Genomic DNA, 22,038 nt, shown 5'->3' on the forward strand with positions numbered 1-22,038 from the left:
CTCAGTTGGACTTTTAACCCTCATCGGTTCACAGCTGGCAGCCATCAGAGAACGGTGTCTCTCTATGATCGTTACACACTCACTTTTTCATTCATTTTAGACAGAAGTGGGTAGAGTAGCCATAAATTGTACTCAAGTAAGAGCGGGGGTTTCCCAAATTGCGGCCCACCATCTGACCCGCCGGACGTCTCAAGTCAACTTTTGATCACATCAAAATTGAATCATTACAATTGCACTGTCATCCAATTGATGATGTCTCTATTGCGAGTCACGAACCATGAGCATTGCACCTACTATAGAGTGCATAGAAGCAATATATACTGTAGGTACCAATTCTGACAACCTTTCCCACCAATGGTCCAAATAATCGAATGATTCCAGAATCCAGAATGATAATGCTTGTGATAAAAAACACACAACCTGGCCACTGATCTATGTGGACATTCTAAAAAATGTTTGTTTCATCTGACCACGGAACTTTCCTCCAGAAGGTCTTATCTTCGTCCATGTGATGTCAGATGAAACAGAAATTTTGCTGTTTGGCCACAATACCCAGCAATATGTTAGGAGGAGACAGGGTGAGGCGTTTAATCCCAGGAACACTATCCCTACCGTCGAGCATGGTGGTGGTAGTATTATGCTCTGGGCCTGTTTTGCTGCCAATGGAACTGGTGCTTTACAGAAAGTAAATGGGACAATGAAAAAGGGGGATTAGCTCCAAATCAACCTAAAATCATCAGCCCAGACGTTGGGTCTTGGGCACATTTGGGTGTTCCAACAGGACAATGACCCCAAACACACGTCAAAAGTAGTAAAGGAATGGCTAAATCAGGATATGTCATAAAGTCGACTTTGGTGACGCAAATTACTGCGTGGATTGTTTTCCCGTGGTGCAAATCGACTGGATTGGACATGGCTTGAAGGTAAATATATATATTTTCTATTCGGGCTCCAGTACTCTGGAATGCCCTCCCAGTAACAGTTAGAGAGGCTACCTCAGTAGAAGTCCCATATTAAAACTCATTTGTATACTCTATCCTTTAAATAGACCCCGCTTTTAGACCAGTTGATCTGTCATCTCTTTTCTGCTCTGCGTGGAGAGGTTATTAGGTGAGCACAAATGAGACACTAATAAAAGAAAAAAAAAAAAGAATTGCCTAAAACCAAAAATAAAAATGTACTAAATCCTCTGTTCAGTACATCATTGTCCAAGTTAAATTTTATTGTCATTTTCCTCTTTATGCCATTTCCTCAAGGTGACAGAAAAACATTATACAACCTGCCCTATCATATGATTCTACCATGTTGGCAAAATACAAACACACAACATATATATACATATATACCACAAAAAACACATTCTACAAACCCCAAAACCAGTGAAGTCGGCACGTTGTGTAAATGGTAAATAAATACAGAATACAGTAATTTACAAATCTCTTTCAACTTATATTCAATTGAATGGACTGCAAAGACAAGATATTTAATGTTCGAACTGAAAAACTTTTGTTATTTTTTTGCAAATATTAGCTCATTTGGAATTTGATGCCTGCAACATGTTGCAGAAAAGTTGGCACAAGTGACAAAAAAGACTGAGAAAGTTGAGGAATGCTCATCAAACACTTATTTGGAACATCCCACAGGTGAACAGGCTAATGTGGAACAAATGGGTGCCATGATTGGGTATAAAAGCAGCTTCCATGAAATGCTCAGTCATTCACAAACAAGGATGGGGCGAGGGTCACCACTTTGTCAACAAATGCTTAAGAATATTGTCGAACAGTTTAAGAACAACTTTTCTCAACGAGCTAGTGCAAGGAATTTAGGGATTTCACCATCTACGGTCCGTAATATCATCAAAAGGTCCAGAGAATATGGAGAAATCACTGCACGTAACATTGAACGCCCGTGACCTTGGATCACTCAGGCGGTACTGCATCAAAAAAGCGACATCAGTGTGTAAAGGATATCACCACATGGGCTCAGGAACACTTCAGAAAACCACTGTCAGCAACTACAGTTTGTCGCTACATCTGTAAGTGCAAGTTAAAACTCTCCTATGCAAAGCGAAAGCCATTTATCAACAACACCCAGAAACGCTGGGCCCGAGCTCATCTACGATGGACTGATGCAAAGTGGAAAAGTGTTCTGTGGTCTGACGAGTCCACATTTTAAATAGTTTTTGGAAACAGTCTTTTCAATTGAATATAAGTTGAAATGATTTGCAACTCATTGTATTCTGTTTTATTTATGAATTTCACAACATGCCAATTTCACTGGTTTTGGGTTTTGTATTATACTTTGTTAATTTACCTAGAAAAAACATTTTGTCGAACATTTATTGTGATGCATTGTTATTTCCAAGAGCCATAATAGATGCAACATTTCAATGCATCACACACTATGTGGTTAAGATGCAGCTGTTTGTAATTGCACATTTGACCAGCAGGTGGAGTCTTGTGCCAAAGCATGTATTGAAGCTTTGAGAAATTCTCGAATCAATTGACTCAAGTGGTTAAATGCCTTCATCTAATCATCACTAGAAACTTTACTGCACATGTATTCCTAGCCCCTTCCTGCTCCGTCACTGATAAGAATACAACGGCATACATTATTTTTGTGTCTCGCGGTACACCGTGGTAGTGCTCCACGACAAATACAAACATCACAGCACAACATTTTTCAGCCACATCACAACAACACTAAACAACCCACAGCGTTCAGATGACCAATATTTAAAGTTAAAGTTAAAGTTAAAGTACCAATGATTGTCACACACACACTAGGTGTGGCGAAATTATTCTCTGCATTTGACCCATCACCCTTGATCACCCCCTGGGAGGTGAGGGGAGCAGTGGGCAGCAGCGGTGGCTGCGCCCGGGAATCATTTTGGTGATTTAACCCCCAATTCCAACCCTTGATGCTGAGTGCCAAGCAGGGAGGTAATGGGTCCCATTTTTATAGTCTTTGGTATGACTCGGCCGGGATTTGAACTTCCAACCTACCGATCTCAGGACGGACACTCTAACCACTAGGCCACTGAGTAGGTATTTCACCAACAAGTTCTCTTTATGTATTTTCTGCTCCTGAAAATTCATCTGGCAGTCATTTCCCGTAATATCACCCCCTTTTGGTGTGACGTCATCTACAGAACTGGAGACCATTTCCTGAGTTGTGTTAGTAACACTAGTTAATAGTGGTAGTAGTTTTTAATGGTTATAATAGTAGTCAACACAGTAGTTTTACTTTTAATGTATTTTTGCATTAGTACTTTATTTTGCTCAAACAATGGTTTATTTGATGAATGGGAATTTTTGTATTATTTTATGGCAAGTGTATTGTTGTGTTTATTAGCTATATGTGTGACGTTAAAGTGCATCCGGCAGTGGAGGCTCCTCTATGGGGGTCTTGGGGCACTAGGAGGTTAACTCCTTTACTACTGTTACCCCAGGTGGCCCTTGGCAAAGGCCTAGTACCTGACTGCCCCCTAGCCAGGGATACGGTGAAGACCTCAATGGCGGAGCAGGCGGAACACGGAAGATTTAAGAACTACCACAACGACTGCGATGGCGGAAGAAGGCTGCAGCAGAAAAAGGTCCCCAGTCGTCTTGGACTCCATGCCACTGGACCCTGACCCGATTCTGTCAAGGATCGTGTGGTGACTGTCTGTGCACCAGTCTCCCCACGTTAAACAAAGTCACGCACAGGCATCCTCCATAAAGGGATGCACCCCTACCAGGAGGATCGTCATACTCGTTCGAGTGACCGCCGATGATGATGATGATCTCTATTATGGGGACGGCGTGGGGAAGTTAGTAGAGTGGCCGTGCCAGCAATCGGAGGGTTGCTGGTTACTGGGGTTCAATCCCCACCTTCTACCATCCTAGTCACGTCCGTTGTGTCCTTGGGCAAGACACTTCACCCCTTGCTCCTGATGACTGCTGGTTAGCGCCTTGCATGGCATCTCCCGCCATCAGTGTGTGAATTTTTTGTGTGAATGGGTGAATGTGGAAATACTGTCAAAGCGCTTTGAGTACCTTGAAGGTAGGAAAGCGCTATACAAGTATAACCCATTTACCATTATTATCATGTCTGTGAATGTCCTCATTCATCCAGGTCATTGTCAACTGAGGGCATTCAATCGATCGCAACTGGACTGTTTGGTTTGTCTTAGAAGACATTTTGCCTCTCCTCCGAGTAGGCTTCATCAGTTTATGCTCATAGACTTAGATTGGTCAGATCTAGTCTAGCGGCTGGAGCCAAAACCCCAAGTATTCATACTTCAAAACCAGGAGGGTATGCCTGGGCAAGGATGGTTTTGTCCTATCGTAGTGAGAAAAACAGCTGTTTTGATGCAAACGAGCAATCCTAACTGTCAAATCCAACAACAGTCGTTGGAAGTGTAATTGTTAGCATTGAGGTATTGTGTGGCAGAATGATCGCCGTGGATCGACTACTATCAGTGAAAATAGTCGGAATCCCCCACGTTAGCATTCCATTCAGTTGTAAACAAATGGCACAAATGGCACCTTCTGTGACCAGAATGTTTCTAACTCCTGTTATTTGTTGGAGGCTAAATTGCAGAGTCTTTTAGGAATGGTTGAAAAGACAGTGTTGTACGTGGGAGACAGGTGGTGCCACCACCTCTGTTCAGGGATGGTTTTTCAACCTTGACATAGATGGCTTCCCTCACTCCTCTTTCGCACCATCCGTCCTCCCTGTCCAGAATCTGTACATTTTTGTTCTCAAAGGAGTGATGTTTCTCCCTGAGGTGCAGGTCTTGGCCTGAAGAGTTTGCCTGTCTCTGCTGGGCCATGCATCGGCTTAGTGTTGGTTTTGTTTCCCCAATATACATTATAAATCAGTGCATTCATCATTACACTGGATAGCATACACCAGATTGTTTTTGTGGGTGTGGGGTGTCCGGTCTTTAGGATGCACGAGTCTGTGTCTCAGGGTGTTGCCTGGTTTAAAGTGTACTGGGATGTCGTGTTGGTTAAAACAGTTTCTGGGTTTCTTAGATAGACCTGATACATGTGGAACGACAATATTTTTGCGTCTGTCACTATTTCCCTCCTCGTCCACTCTGTTCTTGTTATTTCTGGAACTGGATGCACTATTCACAAACAACCAGCTGAGGTAACCACAGGTTTTGAGGGCTTCCCTCAACTGCCTATGATATTTCTCTTTAGCCTGTGGGTTGGTAGGAATAATAGCAGCTCTGGGTTGTAGGGTTATGATAACACCGAGTTTGTGTTCAACCAATCAATACCTACTTTTTGTCTCACACCAACCACTGGAACGTTTGGAATGGGATTCCTACTATTTTGGACTGTTAGTAGTCGATCCACAGTGATCGTTCTGCCTCACAATACCTCAATGCTAACAGGAGTCCTACTGTCGTTGGCTTTGACAGCAGGATTCAGGATTCAGGATTCAGGATGCTTTATTATTTTCCATTCTTCAACATGTACAAGACATATAAGAACAGAAATTACATTTTCGGCACAGTCCCACTAAGAGCAGACATATGTTACAGGGAGACAAGAACAGGACCGCCAACGGATCAGCCACTTACGGCGCTCCTTAAAAAAGGTGGGGAAAAGGTGATATTGGGAAAGGGGGGAAGAGTACAAAATATCAGTCAAAGGCTGGACCCTCGGGAGGGGGTCCAGACTGAGTTCAAGAGAAAAAAACTCATTTGCCATAGCACACATAAACAAGTTACATATAATCACAACAACTCGCAACAAGGGGGGAGTTGGGGCCCTGGAGGCCGGCCTGCTGCTATAAAGCGCTACTCATCCGTCCATCCCCCCGAATGGGAATCAAGCGATGTTGAAGGTGTTGGGTGGGGGTGGGGTGTGTGTTTGTGTATATGCTCGTTTGCATCAAAACAGTTGTTTTTCTCACTACGATTGGGCAAAACCATCCTTGCCCAGGCACACCCTCCTGATTTGGGAGTAGAAATATTGTGGGTTTTGGCACCAACCTGAGATCTACATTATCATAATTGTTTTTTGTTCAATTAAAAATGTGTTAACATTTTTGTTTGTTTGTCGAAAAGCTTTGTTCTGTGTTTCTTCTGAAGATAGTTATGATCAAATTAAAGGTACAATAACAAAATAATTTAATGATAGATAAGTAAAAAGTACCTGTGTCTCCCACTCTTATGTTTGATGCGCTATGCAAGTACTAAGTCATTAGTGCCTTTATTGTTTTATCAGCTTTTTCATATAAGTCACTGACAAAGTTAAACACAGATGCTAAGATGCTAAAATGGATAAATGAGGGATGAACTACTCCCACATTTTTGTTGAGGACCTGGATAATACTGGAAATACTTTCCACTTTTCATTCAAGACTGTCATCCTTTAGGAAGCAGGGAGTAAATATAAAAATGATTACATCATTAGTATAAAATAATGTGCGTTTGCGTAATCCCTGCTAATTACTGTTTACTGCTGCAAAACAACTGCTGTGAAAATGCTTGTTAAAACTTTATTTGCAGGATTAAGACATTTAACATGGCAGGCCTCCGGCTTTGAATTTCTATTAAAGCATTTGTTATTCCCACATCCCAGGAACACAGGTGGAGACTCTGATTTGTACATACATGTGAATTAGTGATTATTGTTACTAAAATGATCAGTTATTATTGCTATGCATAATTGAATGTGCTCAAAAAGTGCTTTTACACACACTAAAATCTTTGAACCATCCAACCATCCATCCATCCATCTTCTTCCGCTTATCCGAGATCGGGTCGTGAGGGCAGCAGCTTAAGCAGGGAAGCCCAGACTTCCCTCTCCCCAGCCACTTCTTCCAGCTCCTCCCGAGGGATCCCGAGGCGTTCCCAGGCCAGCCGGGAGAGATAGTCTTCCCAGCGTGTCCTGGGTCTTCCCCGTGGCCTCCTACCGGTCGGACGTGCCCGAAACACCTTCCTAGGGAGGCGTGCGGGTGGCATCCTGACCAGATGCCCGAACCACCTCATCTGGCTCCTCTCGATGTGGAGGAGCAGCGGCTTTACTTTGAGCTCCCCCCGGATGACAGAGCTTCTCACCCGATCTCTAAGGGAGAGCCCCGCCACCCGGCGGAGGAAACTCCTTTCGGCCACTTGTACCCGTGATCTTGTCCTTTCGATCATAACCCAAAGCTCATGACCCTAGGTGAGGATGGGAACGTAGATCAACCGGTAAATCGAGAGCTTTGCCTTCCGGCTCAGCTCCTTCTTCACCACAATGGATCGATACAGCGTCCGCATTACTGAAGACGCCGCATCGATCTGCCTGTCGATCTCACGATCCACTCTTCCCCTACTCGTGAACAAGACTCCGAGGTACTTGAACTCCTCCACTTGGGGCAACATCTCCTCCCCAACCCGGAGATGGCACTCCACCCTTTTCCGGGAGAGAACCAAGGACTCGGACTTGGAGGTGCTGATTCCCATCCCAGTCGCTCCACACTCGGCTGCGAACCGATCCAGTGAGAGCTGAAGATCTTGGCCAGAGGAAGCCATCAGGACCACATCATCTGCAAATAGCAGAGACCTAATCCTGCAGCCACCAAACCAGATACCCTCAACGCCCTGACTGCGCATAGAAATTCTGTCCATAAAGGTTATGAACAGAATCGGTGACAAAGGGCAGCCTTGGCGGAGTCCAACCCTCACCGGAAACAGGTCCGACTTACTGCCGGCAATGCGGACCAAGCTCTGACACTGATTATGCAGGGAGCAAACTGCCACAATAAGACAGTCCGTTACCCCATACTCTCTGAGCACTCCCCACAGGACGTCTTTGAACCAAGTTTTGTTATTTTAAATAAATAAATAAACACACAAAATACTTATTAAGAATAAAAATATAGATAATGTTCTGGCTTCTTAAGCGCCATATTTGTTTAATTTGAGTGTTTGTCATTTTCCATTTTAATTTTTAAAGATTTTAGAATGTTTTTAAATGCAAAACAGCTTGCTTCACTTTAAGTTTAAGTTAAGTATGAATCTTACAGTATTTTCTCAGACAGCAATGTGTTTACCGTATTTTGTGGACCATTAGTCGGGTCTAGTCAGGTCTTTTATTCATACAAAAGGCGCCAAGTGGCCCTATTATGATTTGTTTTCTAAATGTAAAACACTTCCTTGTGGTCTACATAACATGTAATGGTGGTTCTTTGGTCAAAATGTTGCATAAATTATGTTTTACAGATCATCTTCAAGTCGCTTTCTGACAGTCGCTTCAGGATGCGCCGTTTTGTGGGCGGTCTTATTTACGTGGCTCACCTTCAACAGCGTCTTCTCCCCGTCATCTTTGTTGTAGCGGTGTAGCGTGCAAGGACGGGTGTCAGAATAATTGTATCTAAGTTATCACAAAACTTTGTGTTGCCATGAGTTCCCGGCGAGAGGACAAAAGCTGTCTTTGATCCTACCAAGCAAAAGGCTTGTAAAAGTCCACTGTGTAGGGTGGGAAGCGACATGAAGGTGTCGATTTCTTTGATGTATTGTAATCCACAGGAAGATCTTATCTACAAAGCAGAGAGGAAGCAGGACCTGACTCCCCTCCAGGCACCTTTTCTTTGAACTGTTTTGTGACCAAAGGCAGCGGCTGTTATGACCCCCTTCCTTGAGATACAGCTGTTGCCATGTAATCAGGGAAAGTCCAAATAAAAGAGGAGGCGTACAATCTTTCGTCAGAGTGTGTTTTGGAGGACTGTACAAGAGTACAGCCCAGACGTTTCTCCCCAATTGAGCTAAATTAAATTATGTCTCTGTTTAATTCCTTGCTTCATTGTCTGTTTAATAGATGTCATCGGTGTTTGAACCTGACAACGGGAGTGGAAGAAGTGTCAAAAGATTTAACTATTTTATGCAGCCCTTTGAGACACTTGTGATTAAGGGCTATATAAATAAACGTTGATTGATTGATTGATCTGTATACATTATTCTTTATTAAAACATGATTGAAGTCCTCCATGGCATACTATTAGTGTTAGTATGAGCATGTCGAACTACTTGTTTATTTCACTTGAATTGCTTCTAAATTACCCAATGTACTGTCATTTAGTGGTGTTGAGTAATGGAGTGTATGAATGGAGGTTTGCTTCATTTGGGGGAGGAGCCGGAAATGATGACGTGTAAAGCCCCGTTGCTAAATTGTACCATGTGACCGCTTTGGGATGCGGTTCAGCCTCGCTGCCCGCTTGTGCCATATGACTGTTTCGGGACGCGGTTCAGATTTTCTGGGCGATTCGACAACTTGCAATAAGAAACATATGTTTAATGTATCGTAAGATTTTTTGTTAAAATAACAGCCAATAATGCAATTTTTTGTGGTCCCCTTTATTTAGAAAAGTATCGGAAATTACCGAAAAAAGTATCGAAATGCATTTTGGTACCGGTACAGGAACCAAAATATTGGTATCGGGACAACACTAGTCTCTACAAAATGTAGTAACAGACACGATCAAAACAATATGTAATATGGGGCTGAGGTTGCTGAGGTAGTTAAAAAGCTCCTCGGTGGCAAGGCCCCGGGGGTGGATGAGATCCGCCCGGAGTTCCTTAAGGCTCTGGATGCTGTGGGGTTGTCTTGGTTGACAAGACTCTGCAGCATCGCGTGGACATCGGGGGCGGTACCTCTGGATTGGCAGACCGGGGTGGTGGTTCCTCTCTTTAAGAAGGGGAACCGGAGGGTGTGTTCTAACTATCGTGGGATCACACTCCTCAGCCTTCCCGGTAAGGTCTATTCAGGTGTACTGGAGAGGAGGCTACGCCGGATAGTCGAACCTCGGATTCAGGAGGAACAGTGTGGTTTTCGTTCCGGTCGTGGAACTGTGGACCAGCTCTATACTCTCGGCAGGGTCCTTGAGGGTGCATGGGAGTTTGCCCAACCAGTCTACATGTGCTTTGTGGACTTGGAGAAGGCATTCGACCGTGTCCCTCGGGAAGTCCTGTGGGGAGTGCTCAGAGAGTATGGGGTATCGGACTGTCTGATTTTGGCGGTCCGCTCCCTGTATGATCAGTGTCAGAGCTTGGTCCGGATTGCCGGCAGTAAGTCGGACACGTTTCCAGTGAGGGTTGGACTCCGCCAAGGCTGCCCTTTGTCACCGATTCTGTTCATAACTTTTATGGACAGAATTTCTAGGCACAGTCAAGGCGTTGAGGGGATCTGGTTTGGTGGCTGCAGGATTAGGTCTCTGCTTTTTGCAGATGATGTGGTCCTGATGGCTTCATCTGGCCAGGATCTTCAGCTCTCGCTGGATCGGTTCGCAGCCGAGTGTGAAGCGACTGGGATGAGAATCAGCACCTCCAAGTCCAAATCCATGGTTCTCGCCCGGAAAAGGGTGGAATGCCATCTTCGGGTTGGGGAGGAGACCCTGCCCCAAGTGGAGGAGTTCAAGTACCTCGGAGTCTTGTTCACAAGTGAGGGAAGAGTGGATCGTGAGATCGACAGGCGGATCGGTGCGGCATCTTCAGTAATGCGGACGCTGTATCGATCCGTTGTGGTGAAGAAGGAGCTGAGCCGGAAGGCAAAGCTCTCAATTTACCGGTCGATCTACGTTCCCATCCTCACCTATGGTCATGAGCTTTGGGTTATGACCGAAAAGACAAGATCACGGGTACAAGCGGCCGAAAGGAGTTTCCTCCGCCTGGTGGCAGGGCTCTCCCATAGAGATAGGGTGAGAAGCTCTGTCATCCGGGGGGAGCTCAAAGTAAAGCCGCTGCTCCTCCACATCGAGAGGAGCCAGATGAGGTGGTTCGGGCATCTGGTCAGGATGCCACCCGATCGCCTCCCTCGGGAGGTGTTTAGGGCACGTCCAACCGGTAGGAGGCCACGGGGAAGACCCAGGACACGTTGGGAAGACTATGTCTCCCGACTGGCCTGGGAACGCCTCAGGATCCCCCGGGAGGAGCTGGACGAAGTGGCTGGGGAGAGGGAAGTCTGGGCTTCCCTGCTTAGGCTGCTGCCCCCGCGACCCAACCTCGTATAAGCGGAAGAAGATGGATGGATGAATGGATGGATGGATACAAAATGCTTGTGTGTGCTCTAATTATGGCAGACTTGGTAACAAACAACGAAGACGATTATTTTTGGACAAATGAGGATTCAGAACCTTATCTTTTTGAAGCTGAATGAACATAGGATGAGCTGCTGCTTATAGAAGCGAGCACGAAAAAAATGGTGAGACATTGGAGCAGACGGAAGCCAATAGAGTGAGGTGAAAGCGACTCTAAGCTGTAAATGCGGAATTTAGAGACAAGCTATTTCGACATAAATGGAGTGCTTACCCTAAATTAACCAGAAAAAATGTCCCCAGCCAGCTGGACCAAACAATGTGACTCACTCCATCGAGTGAGTCACACTTTATATTGATCATGATACTAGCAGCATATGCTGTCTGGCTAGCTGTGTACAAACAAAACATGAAATCAATCAATCAATCAATCAATCAATGTTTATTTATATAGCCCTAAATCACAAGTGTCTCAAAGGGCTGCACAAGCCACAACGACGCGCTAATACTTTACAGATACTGGAATATGATTGTTCTGTTTTTCAGTCAGCATAGATTAGTGCGTCACTAACTCAAACGAGTTCCGTGTTGTCGTAGAAGCTAGCTATCTCTTTCCGTAGCTTATACTGAAGCACACCGATGCGTTACTCCGCTAGAAAAAATAGTTCCTCAGTGTTCGCTCTTACAGTAACAATGTCGCTACAGATTGGTTATTATACAAGTTACGGAACGTGAATTAAGTATTGTTGACAGTTTTTGAATGCATTTTTAAAGTGATTTAGATATAGAATGTATTGCTCCCATTAGCTGCTTTGCTAGCTACCTGCAACGAGCCGATTGTTACATGTTAGAATGCAAAAATACAAAAAACTTTTGTCTTCTTTTCTCTTATAAGGATTATGAATGATAGGCAAAATTCCAAAAAAGTGCAGTTCCCCTTAAAGTTGAAGTAAAGTGGTAATTGTAATTTTTGGTGACACCTGGTGGCCACAACAATTAATGAAATTAAGCTAATGGTGCAGTTAGTTGAATAATTAAACTGCAGTATTGTTCAATTAAGGACACTTGTTACATATGTCTAGCTTGTGTGCTAAAGTATATTTGTAAATAATTGTAAATAATGAATTAGTAGTGATATTGTACACACTAATTATAACACCATGTACCAAATACAATGTCGGTAAGCACAACCAATTATTGAATTTTTGACATATACGGTCCAGAAATATAATTAAATACTCGGTGTGTCAAAAAAAAAAGATTTTAATTAATTAATTGCGATTATTATCGGTTCTTTTTTAAATATTTGTTTATTGAATTTTTGGGATATAAAGTCCAGAAATACAATTAAATACTAGGTGTCTCGAAAAAAAAAAAATCTATTTTTCTGGTTAGCAGTCATGTCACCTGTTGTTTAGTTGACCACACTCTCATTATACACGACTCTGGCATCTCTTATGTGTGACAATTACCACACTAATCATAACACCATGTGCCAAATACAGCTGTGTCAAGGTCGGTAAGCACAACCAAAATTAATACGTACATTTGGTGCTTGTGTGTCGATTTTTGAGAAATACAAAGGAATTTTAGTGCACCTTATAGTCCAAAAAATACAAGTAGCAAGTAATATATTGTAAATAATGAAGTAGTAGTTACATTGTACAAGTAATACAGTATATTGTAAGTAATGCAGAAGTAGTGATATGAACTATACTAAGCTATTTATTAAAATCTGGAATGGACTTATATTGTCTTCAAGTTAAAGTAAATTGAGTGCAGCTGGGATAGGCTCCAGCACCCCCCGCAACCCCGAGAGGGATAAGCGGTAGAATTGGTACTTTGTTTTTAGGCGACACCAAGTGTTCACAATAATTTATGAAGTTAAGCTCATTGAATAATGCGGCCCCCTTTGTTACTGGATACTTTCCAATAAGTCTCTGAGACTTTGCATTAAATGTGTAAGTAATATGCCGATATAATTATTTGGTACTCATTTTGTATTGACAAATGTGCTAGTTTTAGACTGCGATATTGTTCAATGTAAGGACATGAATCAGGAATGTTTAACTGGTATGCTATTGTGTGCTTAGCTGTTGTGTAGCTGCTAGCTCCTTGTAGCCTGTAGCCTACCATGTTTACCTTTTGTAAATGACTTGACTAAAATACAAGAACAGAACATTGGAGGATATTTTACATGTTAGCTGGCTTTTACACACGTAAACACACTGCAGGACTGCTTGTATCAAAGATTATATCCAACATTTTGCAATACTTGTTTTTTGCTGATATCAGACCAATATCCGGTCGGATATCGGATCACGACACCGCTAATAGTGGATGCTATTGTGCATGTGGACCTCTCTTGAAGTTGCAAGTGCAAGAACAACGTTGAACAGGGGTGTCAAACTCATTTTAGATCGGGGGGCCACATTGAGAAAAATCTACTCCCAAATGGGCCAGACAGGTAAAATCACGGCACGATAAATAAAAATAAAGACAACTTCAGATTGTTTTCTTTGTTTAAAAAAAGAGCAAGGACATTCTGAAAATGTACAAATCATAATGGGTTTTTTTTGGTTTTTTTACACTTACATGTTGCGGTTAATAGTATTTTATCTCTATTTGTTGTTATTTATACTTTCTGAATAAATGATGCAATAATGTTCATCAGTCAACTCATTGGTGGTAATTTTTATCTATCAAGATCAAAAAATTATATCAAAATCAAATTACAGGATGTAATTTATGTAGTTTGCTCATTTTCCTCGACTGGTGCACTAACATCATGTGGTTTATTTGATTTGTTTACATATGTAGCATCATCTACAAAGAATTGCTATTGTGACATTTAGTGGACACATTTAAACAGCAGTTTCTTTCATTCCAAAATTTCGGCTCCTTTTTATACTTAGCAAACTCATCCCGCGGGCCGTACGTTTGACACCCCTGATGTTGAATATGTCAACACAAAATTTTGAGAAAAAGGTACCAAAATAGTACAGTGGCAGTCAAAAACTATATTACCAAAGATGAAAGAACATGAAAGAATAGAACAGCATGTCTTTTTTTGTCAGCACTGCAGGTGTTTCCAATACTTTGACCCTCCCTTAATTTCCAATCCAATCCAATCCACTTTATTTATATATTTAAACAACAAAATGTTTCCAAAGTGTTTTTAAAAACGATATTCAAATATTATCCTTAGCTCCACCAATGACTGAATAAAAACAAAAAATAAATACATATAAAACAAAACAATATCAAATAAATTTGATTAAAAATGATTTTAAAGGGTAAAACCAATTAAAACAGTAAATAGAAATCAAAATTTTAAAAACACAGAGGACAACAGAGGACAGAGGAACACACAACTCACGTAGTGTTAAAAGCCAAAGAATAAAAGTGGGTAGAGTGTTCCAGAGCTTAGGGCCGACCACAGATAAGGCCCTGTCTCCCCTGATTTTAAGTCTGGTCTTGGGCACCACAAGCTGGAGCTGGCTCTCGGACCTCAGAGCGCGCGCAGGATTGTAAATTTGAAAGAGGTCCGAGATATATTGAGGTGCCAGTCCATGTAAAGCTTTAAAAACAAACAGCAAGGTTTTCAAATCAATTCTAAGATGAACAGGGAGCCAGTGCAAACTCTGAAGAATTGGGGTTATATGCTGGCGTCTCCTGGCCCCTGTTAAAAGCCGTGCTGCCGCGTTCTGGACTAACTGCAACCTGGAGAGAGCTTTTTGGCTAATGTCAGCATAAAGTGCATTGCAGTAGTCCAGGCGACTTGAAATAAAAGCATGCACTACTTGTTCAAAAAGGTTAAAAGATAAAAACGGTTTTGCCTTTGCTGAAAGACGAAGATGATAAAACACGATTTTAAAACGCCATTGACTTGTTTGTCAAGTTTAAAGGCCTACTGAAACCCACTACTACCGACCACGCAGTCTGATAGTTTATATATCAATGATGAAATCTTAACATTGCAACACATGCCAATACGGCCGGATTAGCTTACTAAAGTGCAATTTTAAATTTTGCGCGAAATATCCTCCTGAAAACGTCTCCGTATGATGACGCCTGCGCGTGACGTCACGGATTGTAGAGGACATTTTGGGACAGCATGGTGGCCAGCTATTAAGTCGTCTGTTTTCATCGCAAAATTCCACAGTATTCTGGACATCTGTGTTGGTGAATCTTTTGCAATTTGTTCAATGAACAATGGAGACAGCAAAGATGAAAGCTGTAGTTGGGAAGCGGTGTATTGCGGCAGGTGTTGTGCCGGATAACGCACCCCTGCCGTAGAATGCACCCCCTGACTGTTGTGCCGGATAACACAGCCGGTGTTTCATTGTTTACATTCCCGGAAGATGACAGTCAAGCTTTACCATTGGCCTGTGGAGAACTGGGACAACAGAGACTCTTACCAGGAGGACTTTGAGTTGGATGCGCAGACGCGGTACCGTGAGTACACATGCAGCTGCGGCTTCCAAACATTTGATCGCTTGCCCGTACGTGCGTGCCGCTATGTGCATGTCACCTACGTAACTTTGGGGACTTTGGGGAAATATATGTGCTGTATGAACTTTGGGGAGGTGAACGGTACTTTGGGCTGTGGGATTGAGTGTGTTGTGCAGGTGTTTGAGTTGTATTGGCGGGTTATATGGACGGGAGGGGGGAGGTGTTTGTTATGCGGGATTAATTTGTGGCATATTAAATATAAGCCTGGTTGTGTTGTGGCTAATAGAGTATATATATGTCTTGTGTTTATTTATTGTTTTAGTCATTCCCAGCTGAATATCAGGTCCCACCCGCCTCTCACAGCATCTTCCCTATCTGAATCGCTCCCACTGCCCTCTAGTCCTTCACTCTCACTTTCCTCATCCACAAATCTTTCATCCTCGCTCAAATTAATGGGGAAATCGTCATTTTTTTCGGTCCAAATCGCTCTCGCTGCTGGTGGCAATGATTGTAAACAATGTGCGGATGTAAGGAGCTCCACAACCTGCGACGTCACGCGCATATCGTCTGCTACTTCCGGTACAGGCAAGGCTTTTGTATCAGCGACCAAAAGTTGCGAACTTTATCGTCAATGTTCTCTACTAAATCCTTTCAGTAAAAATATCGCGAAATGATCAAGTATGACACATAGAATCGACCTTCCATCCCCGTTTTAATAAGAAAATCGCATTTCAGTAGGCCTTTAAAATCGCTGTCTATAGTGACGCCAAGGCTGGTGACTTTGGGACGCACATAATTTTGCAATGGCCCCAAGTCAGTGAGGGCCGGACCAAAAATCTAAAATTTCCGTTTTTCCCTCATTCATTATTACACAATTCTGGGATAACCAAGCCTTGACGTCGCATAGACAGTTGAGAAGGGGCGTCAGGGGGCCGTGACCTTTTGAAATCGGCATATAAATTTGCCAGTCGTCTGCATAAAAGTGATAAGACACTCCATGCCTCTTGGAAATCTCTCTAATCGGGAGGAGATATAGAGCGAACAGGATGGGGCCTAGAATACATCCCTGGGGGACACCACAGTAAAGCGAAGCAGAAGACGAGGTGGCGTCCCCCAGCCTGACAGAGAAGGACCTTTCTGACAGGTAGGATCTGAACCACTCTAATGCAGTCCCCCTGACACCCACACAGTCTCTCAGGCGGTCTAAAAGAATTGTGTGGTCGACTGTGTCAAAGATCTAAAAGCACTAAAATGGCCAGAGTCAGACATTAAAAGCAAATCATTAAAAACCTTTAAAAGTGCAGATTCAGTACTGTGCAAAGCTTTGTATCCAGACTGAAATGGATATAAAGTGCTATTTTCATCTAAAAAAGGCCTGCAGTTGCACCAAAACACATTTCTCCAAAATTTTTGACACAAGAGGTAATTTGGAAATGGGCCAATAATTTGACAAACTTGTAGGATCTGTTTTTTCTATCAAAGGCTCAACAACAGCTCCTTTACAAAAAGAGGGCACACTGCCAGAAATCAAGCTGCTGTTGATGATGTCCCTAACAGACAAGTCAATAGTGTCCCTGACTTCTTTAAAAAAGCGAGGGGGGACTGGGTCTGTGGGACAGGACGAGGGTTTTAGTTTGACAGCTATTCCTGTAAGCTCAGGCAAAACACAGCTGAGCACTGAGTGCCTACATTGAAACTCAATGGAGAAGGAGAAAGATTTGCCCGAATAGTAGCAACCTTGTCGTTAAAAAAGGAGAGACATTTTTCACAAGTTCCACTTGTCATCTCCAGAGAAGTGGCTGGGTTCGGATTAAGAACAGAATTTATAGATTTAAAAAGAACACGTGGCTTGCTGACACTATTTGAAATGAAGTCTGACAGATATTTAGTTTTCTCAGCTTTAACCACCCTCTCTTAATTTCTAAATGTAATCTTCATATCTCAACAACAAAGAATAAGAATATGACAAAACTTTAAAAAAAAAAAAAATGATGGTGGTTAGAAAAGTGCCAATATTGCATATTAATAGGTTGAAAATGTGTACAATTCTAATTTCATACAAAATGTATCCTCATGAACTTGAACATACAAACCCTGTTTCCATATGAGTTGGGAAATTGTGTTAGATGTAAATATAAACGGAATACAATGATTTGCAAATCATTTTCAACCCATATTCAGTTGAATATGCTACAAAGACAACATATTTGATGTTCAAACTGATAAACATTTTTTTCATTAACTTTAGAATTTGATGCCAGCAACACGTGCCAAAGTAGTTGGGAAAGGTGGCAATAAATACTGATAAAGTTGAGGAATGCTCATCAAACACTTATTTGGAACATCCCACAGGTGAACAGGCAAATTGGGAACAGGTGGGTGCCATGATTGGGTATAAAAGTAGATTCCATGAAAAGCTCAGTCATTCACAAACAAGGATGGGGCGAGGGTCACCACTTTGTCAACAAATGCGTCAGCAAATTGTTGAACAGTTTAAGAAAAACCTTTTCAACCAGCTATTGCAAGGAATTTAGGGATTTCACCATCTACGGTCTGTAATATCATCAAAGGGTTCAGAGAATCTGGAGAAATCACTGCACGTAAGCAGCTAAGCCCGTGACCTTCGATCCCTCAGGCTGTACTGCATCAACAAGCGACATCAGTGTGTAAAGGATATCACCACATGGGCTCAGGAACACTTCAGAAACCCACTGTAAGTAACTACAGTTGGTCGCTACATCTGTAAGTGCAAGTTAAAACTCTCCTATGTAAGGCAAAAAACGTTTATCAACAACACCCAGAAACGCCGTCGGCTTCGCTGGGCCTGAGCTCATCTAAGATGGACTGATACAAAGTGGAAAAGTGTTCTGTGGTCTGACGAGTCCACATTTCAACTTGTTTTTGGAAACTGTGGACGTCGTGTCCTCCGGACCAAAGAGGAAAAGAACCATCCGGATTGTTATAGGCGCAAAGTTGAAAAGCCAGCATGTGTGATGGTATGGGGGTTTATTAGTGCCCAAGACATGGGTAACTTACACATCTGTGAAGGCGCCATTAATGCTGAAAGGTACATACAGGTTTTGGAGCAACATATGTTGCCATCCAAGCAACGCTACCATGGACGCCCCTGCTTATTTCAGCAAGACAATGCCAAGCCACGTGTTACATCAACGTGGCTTCATAGTAAAAGAGTGCGGGTACTAGACTGGCCTGCCTGTAGTCCAGACCTGTCTCCCATTGAAAATGTGTGGCGCATTATGAAGCCTAAAATACCACAACGGAGACCCCCGGACTGTTGAACAACTTAAGCTGTACATCAAGCAAGAATGGGAAAGAATTCCACCTGAGAAGCTTAAAAAATGTGTCTCCTCAGTTCCCAAACGTTTACTGATTGTTTTAAAAGAAAAGGTGATGTAACACAGTGGTGAACATGTCCTTTCCCAAATACTTTGGCACGTGTTGCAGCCATTAAATTCTAAGTTAATTATTATTTGCAAAAAAAAAAAAAGTTTATGAGTTTGAACATCAAATATATTGTCTTTGTAGTGCATTCAATTGAATATGGGTTGAAAAGGATTTGCAAATCATTGTATTCCGTTTATATTTACATCTAACACAATTTCCCAACTCATATGGAAACGGGGTTTGTAATATTCCACAAAAAATAGTGCCTTCCAAACACGTTTCACTGAGCTTTCACCTCCTGGTGCCTCCGGGTTAAAACCAAAGTCACAATCACAATGAAAAAAAAATGGAAAATGATGCATTAAAATACAAAGTCACTATGTGGAGATTCATGAGTACCTTTTCTGTGCGCCGTCTTTGACCCTGAGCATGCCGCCCTTCTAAATCCATCAGCAAGCATCCCAGGAACAGATAGCATCCCAGATGATAGAACATGATTGTGCAGGAGACGCTGCAGACCTGTGTGCACCTCAGCTCTCTGCCATTCACAGAAAACATGCCGACCTCAGCACAAGAGGCTGAACCGGTGCTGAACAAACCCGCCCACTCTCAGTGCACACTCCTCCTCTCTACTGTATGTATTATTTTATTGTGTACCACACATAGATGATAAATAGATGATAAGAGATGATACAATGAATTGGAAATCGCATGTAAAAAAAAAACACAGCATAAAGTAGCAAGAAACACGTTTTTGATTGATTGATTGAGACTTGTATTAGTAGATTGCACAGTACAGTACATATTCCGTACAATTGACCACTAAATGGTAACACCCGAATAAGTTTTTCAACTTGTTTAAGTCGGGGTCCACGTTAATCAATTCATGGTAATGAATAATAATGAATAAAGCAAAACATGTTCTAGACCAGGGGTCGGCAACCCAAAATGTTGAAAGAGCCATATTGGACCAAAAATACAAAAACAAATCTGTCTGGAGCCGCAAACAATTAAAAGCCATATTACATACAGATAGTGTGTCATAGAATTAAGAGGACTTAAAGAAACCGCAAATATAGCTACAAATGAGGCATAATATGCAATATGTACATATAGCTAGCCTAAATAGCCTGTTAGCATCGATTAGCTTGCAGTCATGCAGTGACCAAATATGTCTGATTAGCACTCCACACAAGTCAATAACATCAACAAAACTCACCTTTCATGCACAACCTTAAAAGTTTGGTGGACAAAATGAGAATAAGTGGCATAAAACGTCGGAGAAAGTTATACATGTAAACAAACTCTGGTGAGTTCAAGGACCGCCAAAATTACTAGGACAAAACGGCGCTTGCCAAATACTCGAATCAGTGAAGCATGTTTAATATAAACAGCAGAGCCGGCCCAAGGCATAAGCATACTAAGCGCTTGCTTAGGGCACCGCGGCCACCAGGGGGCCCCCAAAAGCAATTAACAAAAAATTCTTATTTTTTATTTTTTGCATGTACGAGTCTGACTGATGATTTCTAAATGATCAAAGATATATTATTGTACAAAAACACAATTTTAGGTCAACAGAGTGCTGCTGCTGATCTAGGCTTAGTGATTCTTCCTGCCTCTCTTTAAATGTAAAGCTGCCTCTGCTGCACCTGTGACGTTTGCCGCCTGCTATGGCGTCACATTAGTGCCAAAAATCCGAGCGCATAAAAACTGTTATCGCGCGCTGATTCTCCACTTCGTGCGCGCGCGCGACACCCTTTTGCGCGCGCGTGGTGCCTTTTTGCGCGCGTGCCGTCTCGGTCTGTGCGCTGGCATGTTTCGTTTTGGCACTTTGGGGGCGGGTATGCTTAGCCGGCCCCTTCTTTCTGATTGGCCAGACGAAAAATGCTCAGAGATAATCAGAAGTATAGCAGGGCGGGTCATCGTCAATATGTATCAAGATTGTTATAGGCGCAAAGTTTTCACTTCTTCTTGAACATTTGTTTTCTAATTTATGGAATTTCTTTTGATTCAGCCATAAAATTAATGAAATAATCTTTGAATTTTGTTTTTAAAATGTTGAAAATAGCCTTTTAATAATGTATTCTGAAACAGTTTAAAATAATCAGAGAACTGACTATCACTGACCCTACACAACTATGTTGCACAATTAAGTCTTTTTTTTTTATAGCGAAAGAGGTGATTTCAACAGGTGCAGCATCCTATGTCATATCTACATGTAATAAGATTTGTAACAAGGCAAACCGTTTGTAAATTGGTCGAAAATCGAGCAAGTTATGGTAATTTAATTGGTACATGTACTAATTAAATTACCATAACTTGCTTTGACATCAATGTAATGATTGAGGCTAGCTGTCCGAGGTAAGATGGCTACAACGTTGCTACGCTGGAGAATGATTGGTCTTATGAAAAATGCTCAGAGCCAATCAGAAAGGAGGGGCCGTCTAAGCATACCTGCCCCCAAAGTGCCAAAAACAAACATGACAGCGCGAGGAGAGATGCCAGGAGTACACAGAGAGCGCACAGACCGAGACGGCGCGCGCGCAGAAAGGCACCGCGCACGCGCAAAAAGACACCACGCGCGCGCAAAAGAGTGTCGCGCGCGCACGAAGTGGAGAATCAGCGCGCGATAACAGTTTTTATGCGCTCGGATTTTTGGCACTAATGTGACGCCATATCTTTCCTCTCAGATTCAGACAGGTGATCAGAGGATCACTGTCTATTAAGGAGAACTTTTCATTCCCCAAACGGCATGATGGCCGAAGTTTTCATTATCATTATACCTACAGACAGCTAGTCAATGGGGAAAAAGTCAAGCGTAGCTGGCTGACTTATTCAAGAAGTAAAGATGCAGTCTATTGCTTTTGCTGCAAATTATTTTCCAAAAAGTCCTTAAAACTGGCAGCCGAGGGACAGCGGGATTGGGTCAACATAGGTGCACTGCTGAAACAGCATGAAAACAGTGAAGATCATTGTAGCAACATGGTGAAATGGAAGGAATTTGCCTTGCGTCTTTCAAAGGGGAAAACTATTGATGAATTTAACTTCAGTAGACTGCGCTCTCTTTGTACAAAGTAAACATTAAATATAAACAATTAACTAAAAATGTAAACTAGTAATTAAAGACTAATAAGTACAAGACTGATGAGACAAGATGACACT

General features: G+C 42.4%; 1 protein-coding gene across 1 annotated transcript in view; it reads right to left on the bottom strand.

Annotated features, from left to right (window-relative positions):
• LOC133619714 (uncharacterized) overlaps window positions 1–19,394 on the bottom strand; it is a 119,613-nt gene extending 100,219 nt beyond the window's left edge. Inside the window, exon 1 of the mRNA XM_061980954.2 lies at window positions 19,276–19,394. Within this exon, the coding sequence (XP_061836938.2) occupies window positions 19,276–19,371 (96 nt within the window). The 5' untranslated portion in view covers window positions 19,372–19,394. The remainder of the gene's footprint in view (window positions 1–19,275) is intronic.
• Window positions 19,395–22,038: the final 2,644 nt, after the last annotated feature.

The sequence above is a fragment of the Nerophis lumbriciformis genome, linkage group LG20, assembly GCF_033978685.3.
Source record: "Nerophis lumbriciformis linkage group LG20, RoL_Nlum_v2.1, whole genome shotgun sequence".
NCBI classification, from domain to species: Eukaryota; Metazoa; Chordata; class Actinopteri; order Syngnathiformes; family Syngnathidae; genus Nerophis; species Nerophis lumbriciformis.